We start from the raw sequence: 8,131 nt of genomic DNA on the forward strand, positions 1-8,131 counted from the left end.
AATTAAAGAAAATTATAATTCCATTAAAGAAAATTATAAATCATTTACAAGTCATTTAAATAACCACAGCTGAAAAACGTATGATAAATAAAAATTAATTTAATAATAATTTAGTAAAATAAAATACTCATTTTAATTTTTTTTAAGGATAAAAATAAAAAAAAAACTGTCCCAGAAAAATCCCTTGCTGAGAAACAGTGAACCAACATAACTGTCAATAGGTGCAGGAGTGTGATTGAACATTCCCTGAACATTACAGAAAACACGAGATTTCAATGATGCCTCAAATTGTTCCCCACCAAAAGGCTTGTTAACCTTCCCTTCCCTTTCCTTTCCTTGCCTTGCCTTGCCTTGCCTTGCCTTGCCTTCCCTTCCCTTCCCTTCATAATGTCAATGGGATTGAAGATAATGTTTTGGTGAAAAGTCTCCCTTATTTCATTGTTACTGAGTTGGGAACCCTATTAGATGATATCGGTATGGATTAAATATGTGGACAAATGGATCTAAAATGGAAAACAAAAATATTTATAAACAAACAGCCATTTCATTGTCTTCCCTTTATATAACTCTTAACCATCAGCCACTAGTCTACAGCACACCAACCAAGAGCCTATAATTCAGCTGCTCTTCACCAGCCACAGCAGGGCAGCGACAAGAACTTTTAAGGTTTTCTAGAGCTGTTATGATAACTGCAATGTTTCATTTTCTTTTTTTATGTATCGGGATGTGCCGGGGTTAATCCAATTGTTAAACATGCATGGTGATACATATTGTATCGCCAAATTCTTGCCAATTCACACCACTAATAAACACTCACTCGTCTGATTATTGACTTTTCCTTCAGAGCAGGGGATGCAGTCAAAACAGCACTGAGGTTCCCCCTTCTTTCTCACCACACGTGTACCTGGAGGACAGTTGTCACTGCAAACTGACCGGGGTGGCTGTAAGGCAAACAGAGGTGCATATTTCTCTTTCAAGTGACTTTAGGAGCTTTAAAATAAAATAAGAAGACACTACCTGTTTGGATTCAAAATTCCAGAAGATCTTGTCTTCATTCAGGGAAAGTTGTTCACCATTGAATTCTGATATTTTAACCTCGCCCACATTTTGAACTTTACATCCTCCATCAGGGACCCAATGCCAGTTCATGACATCATAGATAGGGAGAGCATCACCATTCTCATCAAATGACACTTGATCACCAAATGAAGTGTTGAAATTAACCTTATTCAGATAATGTAAAAGCTAATGGAGGGCCGATGGGAGAGTCAAAAAGAAGAATGTCTGATTTATTAATAATTCTCCTACTGACATTCACACAGTAAGAGGATTTAGAATACCCAGTCATGATTTTATGAATGGAATCATAGCGTGGTTTAATATTGCTTTGAAAAATAACCTCTGAGGTAGTCATACCCAGTTTTTTTTTTTTTTTACCTGCCATGGTTGAAGTGTTTCCAAAGTGGCACAGCTACCATCTTTAAAAGGCCCACTTCCTGGCTCACACTGCAGCAAATCATGAAGGGCATATGCCAATGAATACACAGCTTTGTAAACATTGTATTCTGGCCGGAGGTTAGAAACGTCGAAGAACTCAGTTTCTACAGCTCTTAAATCTTCCTCTCCAGTGCAAATTTTCCCCCCGTTCTCAAGCCAGCCTGTTGGAAGTGGTTCAAATCTACACTGAAATGTGAATTCCCAAAACTGGTTTACCTGAAATAGATCAAAGTTTTAAAGGAACCAACTGTTATGTATTACTTGTGAAAGTGCTATAGTCGATAAGAGATCTTACAATGCTATTTCCATTGGTGTTGTTTTGTTGTGTATTAGGCTTTATTTGTAACAGGAAGTCCTTGAGGCCTGGTATCTCTCCTTGACGAATAGCGATGCCCAATGTGCCACCAAGATAAGGCATAAGGCGAGGGGTCTGAAGCACTGCAGCTGTAGACCAGGCTTCACTTGCCAACCACTGAAGTCCAGTCAGGTTTTGTCTAACAACCTATTTGTGTACAAAAAAAATGTTAAACAGTCTTTCAAATGTTAAACTCTATATAAAGAACTATATGAAATTTAAAGTTTTTTATTTATAGAATAAATTTAAATACAGTAAAATGTTGATATCTATCTTTAATTGTAGAATATAATTTTCATAGTGGACGTATTAATGATACAACCATTTAAGTTTACTACTTTTTTGTACTGTTAAATCATGTATTTGATTCAGTTTTATGTTTCTTTTACGTACATTCCTCATTATAACAGTTAGATTAATGATACATATCATTTTTGTAGCTAACCTCTGCCCATCATGGAGCAGACCTTCAATCGAGCAATCCAACAAATTATATAGTCATTAACAAACTTTTTTTCTCCTTTGACTATAAACACATATGAAAACAAAGATTATTAGTGTGATAGTAATGACAAATTTTTCCTGTAAATTATATTGTTCTGTACTTGAGGCTATCCACTTGGCTATCCAACTCATAGACTTTTGGGTTAATAGATATTCTTTAGTTTATGGATTTGCACTTTAAAGTTCTTCACTTCAGAGGAGAATTGTTTGTCTCCCCACCTTTAATTTCTGACTTTCTGCATATAAAAAAAATAAAAAATAATCTAATAAAAAATAACTGATTTACTGTAATGTCGGTATGTAAATTAATGTTCCTTACTAGATTTATTTTAAAAGAAAAGAAAGGGTATTGCTCATTGATCCAGTAACAGAGGCATTATACTGTAAGGTTGACTGATCCAATAACATCCCAGATGACAATTATTAGTAAATCAAATGTAAGCTTTTGAGAGGAGTAAATGTATCTTCAATAGCCATCTCTAAAGCCTGCAGAAAACGGGGAAGAAATATAAGCAACAATAATGTCATATCAGCTATTTTAACTATACGCCTCAACCTGTGATTACTGGTGTTATATTATGTGGCAAAGCTGACATTACATACCTTTATGTGATGTGTGAAATATATATAGTATATATAAGTATATTAGTAAGATCACATCAACAATTTTTATTCTACATGAAAGTATCCAATAACGGAGGACCAGGAGGATCAATGAAAAATGAAATACAACCGTTTTAAATTTAACATTTGAATCATACAATTAGAAAATCAAATTTGAAAAGGATTTTGTGATTGTACATTTTAAATATTAATTATAATAGATACATTTCAACTTGAATGTATTCATCCATTATCAAATACTGCAATAAGAAAATGTATTTTCACATCCTTATTTTTAAGTAGAGATTTTTAAATCCACATTTCATAAATCTGATTGTAGATACCTTTCCTTATCAGACATTTTAAAAGGTTAGTGTCAATGGTTGGTTGGAGGTTGGTTTAGGACCCAAATGCAGAGACCAGGGGGCAGAGGTTAATCTTGTGGATTTAATGAAAATAAAATGAGGCAGACATCCAAAAATCCAAAATACTAAGAACAAAAAAAAACAAAAAAACAGAAAGCATCAGGAAAACTCACGTGGCAAACCAGAAACAAGGGAACAACAAACCAGCACTGAGTGACTCCAGAGGTGGTGTAAATATTGGGAGACTCAACCAAGACAGGCTAATTAGCAGATTGGGAGCAGGTGTGGGCACGACCAACTAGGAGGAAACCAATGGAAATGGAAAACAAGCACAAGGGGACAGCAGAGGGTAACTAAAGAACTCAGCACTGGTATAAATAGACAAAAAAGAAACAAAAAATTAAACCCAAGCAGAGGGCAGAACCCTGACAGAAACCCCACTTTCCATTCAGTTTTTTGAACCTGCATTTTCAAATCCAATTTGTAGTTCCATATTCTATTTCTTTCCTTTTTATAATTCCTGTGAATTTTCTGGTCCCTAAGCATTCTCTTAACAGTTTTCCTTTTCCATTTGGCTTTTGTGTGACCCTTTTAATTTCTGAGCATATTTGCCATTGAATTAAAGCAATCCAAATTGTTCCTCGGATGTAAACAGCTCCCCTTTTGTTTCAGTGACTGTCTTGGTCCTCCGCATCTAATGACTAAAACGTATACATATCTCCTTAACTAAAACATTGATACCTCTTCAATGAGATGAATCATGACACTTTCATGCGCAAAAACAATGACCACGTGAGCTGTTGATTTCTTAATCACATCCACTATCCTTCTCAGCTCTGGGGGCTCATTGCCCCATGGCAACGCCTCTAAGTAGGCCAAGCAGCTTTTTCCAGACAGACCAAGAGCAGATTGAAATGATCTGGCAGCATGGAGCCCATAATCATCATCACTTATTAGCAAGCCCACCCATGTCCAATCAAAGTGTTTTAAAATCTGAAGCATGGCATTCACCTTCATGGGAATAGAGTGAGAGGGTTAGAAGAAATTGTTGTGAAGAATAAAAAAAAAATTACAAGAAAAAAAAAAGCTTTTTTTCATTTTCCTTTATAATCAGTTAAGTGGATTTTAAGACCACATTTCTCACTGCAACAATTTTACCTGGAAAGCATCACTTGGAATTGTTCTAAAGAAGGATGGAAACCTCTGACGGTCACTTAGACAGGAACACGTGGCAAAGTAACTTACCTAATGGAAATGCACATGGAACTCAGATAGATTTTCAAAACCAACAATTCTGTTTAAAACAATCCTAAATATTATTTGGATGGTGAAGCAGAAAACTTACCATAGGTAGTCTGTACAAACCTAAGACACTGGAGATGGCAATAGAGCGTGTAGATGAAGAATCCCCCACAATCCCCAACACTGTAGGGCTTCCCCTACACTTCTCATACAATATTATTTGCTTTGTTTGACCACTTATTAATGCCATTGCCGAACGAAATCCAATTCCAAGTTGCCCACAGGTATCATACAGAGCGTATCCCAAAGTCATATTGGGTAACAACTTAGAGTTTCTGTTGATCTCATCAATTGCATAAGCCATAGTCTGGGCCTGTTTAAATCCTAGAATGTCAAAACTAAAACAACATCACAACTGTTTAATTTATTAAAACAACAGACAAAATGCTTAATAATATTTTTTTCCCCCATTTTCTAAAATTATATAAATCATTCCAAGCAATGCTTACACTGTTTTGCAGCCCATCACACTTACCCATAGCAGGTAGGATCCAGAGGCTCAGATGTAAAAGATTGATCACGGAAGACTGAGTAGAAATTAGTAGAAAACAATCCCCCAAGAATTACATCTCCTGCTTTGTGCATACTATTCAGATTAAACTGTCCTTGTGAAATACAGGACAACTGATTAGGGGGACTGGCACAGTAAAAACAGAATAACTGTAATAGTAGCAAGAATAAGCTTTGGTCTTTAAAGGGACACATTACTTTAATGTCTCCGTCTTTACACCCAGTTGTTAGATTCTTTTTTTATTTTTACACTCTCCCATTTATTGACATTCACTAGTTTTTTCATCTCACGTCTCACCAATGAGGGTAGAGGAAGAAAAGTAGGCAGGACTTCAATTGCAATTCAATTTAGAAACTGCATGTACACAGAATAACTTTAAGAGATATTTTATTAACCTAACTCTTTACATTTTAATGTAAGACCACATCAATACCCAATGCATTTTTAAGGTGAAAATTTCAATTAAATAGATATTCATATGTATCATAAAGGGGGTTTATTTCTATTTTAAGCTATGGAGCAAATATGAAGTTTTTCCCCCCATTTTTTGTAAACAATACATGGTTGTTCAATGGTGGATTTTTCTGCCCTTTTACATTTGGGTTCATGTAATTAAAAAAAAAGGAAACCTTTGGATCCAAATATGAAAATGTGTCTATGATTAATTAATTGTTCTTTAGAGAGAAATACCTCAAATTAGAGTCAAAGTTCTTAATTTGAATTTCTTGAATCAGTTGATTGGCACATATTTATACGGTTATTCAGTGAGGCATGGAAACTCAATGATAAAGACATTTCTGACCTGTTATGCATCAGTAAGGCCACTATAACCAGAACATAGAACATAAAAATTAAAATGAAGATTCGAGAAATGTGGTGTTCTTTTCACTCTACCACATCATATTACACCCTAAACTGTTATCTAGATCAGGGTTTTCCAAACATTCTAGCTTGTGTTAACCCCTAAAAATAAATATAATTAGGTAATCATACTAATTTTTACATAAATATATTTTAAATGACATATTATTTTCTAGTTCAGCAATTTTAATGCATTTTTAATTCAAGGTTCATTCACATTTTTATGGTCTATTTAATGTTGGAATCATGTAAAAGATAAACAAAAACATGTTACATCCACCTATTTCATGGGACAATAAGACCTTTGTATTTCATGACATGTTTCGGTGCTCCATTATCCTCAGGGATCAACAGTAATTGTGAAAACAATTTGATGACCCAACACTTGGTCTCTCACCACCCCCACTTCTTGAATCCCTGCTCTGGATGGAAGCGGAAAATCATAACGGTGTGTGCACATAGCACAGGAGACCGATTTTGACACCAGTAATAAACCCCTAACTGTTGCCAATTTTGTATTTCATGTGAATATAAATATATCAATCTCCTGTTCTGGCAAAGACTGAAAATAAAGTTATTTTCTAGTATACTTTTTAGAACTTGACATGTATTCATTATTAAATGAGCTTGAGACATGTCAGGAGGAACCTGGAATTTAAGCCACAACTTTCAGATTTAAGATACACTACCCACTTAGCCACAGTTACTCTGAGAATACATCTTTAGGGTCTGGTAGCGTTGTGCTTTGCACCTTTACATTCAGCGTGCAGAAAGTTTGATTTTACATGGCCTGTAACCTTGTGGTTACAATTATGTTTTCCAACCACTTCCATTTTGTTCTAATACAACTTAAATTTGGTGAACTTAAATTTGGTGAATAATTATGATATGGAGTTAAGGACTTAGTAGTATTCAATTGTGGTGCAACAATATGATTGGGTTTGCTTCTCAGAGTGATTGTTTCTTTTAGGAATAGCAAATGAAAATGCTCCATTATAATTATTAACAAATGGAATAAAAAAAAACATGTATATATATATATATATATATATAGCAATTTAAAATGCTTATGATTTGGTGTATCGACCCATGACAGCCTTCTTTGTATTCATTCCTGGTTTGAGCAGGATTAGATAACATTTAGGTCCAAAAAGAGCCACCAGGAGACCAAAACTTGAGGCCAGAATGGCAAATACCTCCACTGCATCTGCATATTTTCCTGGAGAGTTGATGTAGGCAGGAACAAAAGCCACCCAAACTGCACAGAATATTAGCATACTGAAAGTGATGAGCTTGGCCTCATTAAAGTTATTTGGAAGATTTCTTGCCAAGAAGGCCATGAAAAAGCTAACAGTAGCTAAAATACCAATATATCCCAGTAACACACCAAAAGCAACAGTGGACCCAACTGCACACTCATAAACTATTTTGTCATTGTGGTACTGGGTATTTTTGTAAGGAGTCGGTGAGGAGGAGACAAGCCAAGCAACACAAATAGCTGCTTGAATGCATGTAAGAAACAGAACTGTTCCCCTCTGCTGCATAGCTCCAAACCACTTGAGATTAGCTCCACCTCCTGCTTTGGAAGCTTTAAACACAGCAAGAACCACCATAGTTTTCACCAGGATGCATGAGACACAAAGTACAAAGCTAATCCCAAATGCTGCATGTCTTAGCTGACATGTCCACAGCCTGGGTCTACCAATAAACAACAGGGAGCATAGAAAGCATAGTTTTAGTGACACTAGGAGCAGAAAGCTCAGTTCTGAATTGTTCGCTCTAACTATAGGTGTTCTGCGGTGATAGATGAAGATCCCCAAAACAACAGCACAGATAAATGTGCCCAGCAATGAGGTGGTTGTTAAACAAATACCAAGAGGTTCTTGATAGGACAGGAACTCTGTTTTCTTAGGAATGCAGTGGTCATGATGTGGGCTGGACCAAAAATCCTCTGGACAGCTGAAGCACTCCAAGGAGTCTGACAAAAAGAACAAGACAAAACTAAGTATGGTTATATGGAATAAGAAAGAAAGACAGGCTACTTTTTGAAAATAACATTAAAAGGCTAAATATCATGAAAATTCACATTTTCAGCTTTTAAATACATTTTGTTCTGTCCTCTATGTCTAATAG

General features: G+C 35.5%; 2 protein-coding genes across 2 annotated transcripts in view; both read right to left on the reverse strand.

The window, feature by feature from the left end:
- The window catches only part of LOC107083030 (extracellular calcium-sensing receptor-like), a 6,461-nt gene extending 1,214 nt beyond the window's left edge, over positions 1-5,247 (reverse strand). Inside the window, exons 1-8 of the mRNA XM_015371968.1 lie at positions 5,102-5,247; positions 4,670-4,964; positions 4,483-4,569; positions 4,066-4,335; positions 1,793-1,999; positions 1,438-1,713; positions 1,018-1,245; positions 818-941 (exon numbers count right to left, since the gene is read on the reverse strand). Of these exons, the coding sequence (XP_015227454.1) occupies positions 818-941; positions 1,018-1,245; positions 1,438-1,713; positions 1,793-1,999; positions 4,066-4,335; positions 4,483-4,569; positions 4,670-4,964; positions 5,102-5,211 (1,597 nt within the window). The 5' untranslated portion in view covers positions 5,212-5,247. The remainder of the gene's footprint in view (positions 1-817; positions 942-1,017; positions 1,246-1,437; positions 1,714-1,792; positions 2,000-4,065; positions 4,336-4,482; positions 4,570-4,669; positions 4,965-5,101) is intronic.
- Positions 5,248-7,065: 1,818 nt separating this feature from the next.
- LOC107083356 (extracellular calcium-sensing receptor-like) overlaps positions 7,066-8,131 on the reverse strand; it is a 6,650-nt gene continuing 5,584 nt past the window's right edge. The window contains exon 9 of the mRNA XM_015372504.1: positions 7,066-7,976. Coding sequence (XP_015227990.1) covers positions 7,066-7,976 — 911 coding nt within the window. The remainder of the gene's footprint in view (positions 7,977-8,131) is intronic.

The sequence above is a fragment of the Cyprinodon variegatus genome, unplaced genomic scaffold, assembly GCF_000732505.1.
Source record: "Cyprinodon variegatus isolate N-32 unplaced genomic scaffold, C_variegatus-1.0 Scaffold4, whole genome shotgun sequence".
In the NCBI taxonomy this organism is placed as follows: Eukaryota; Metazoa; Chordata; class Actinopteri; order Cyprinodontiformes; family Cyprinodontidae; genus Cyprinodon; species Cyprinodon variegatus.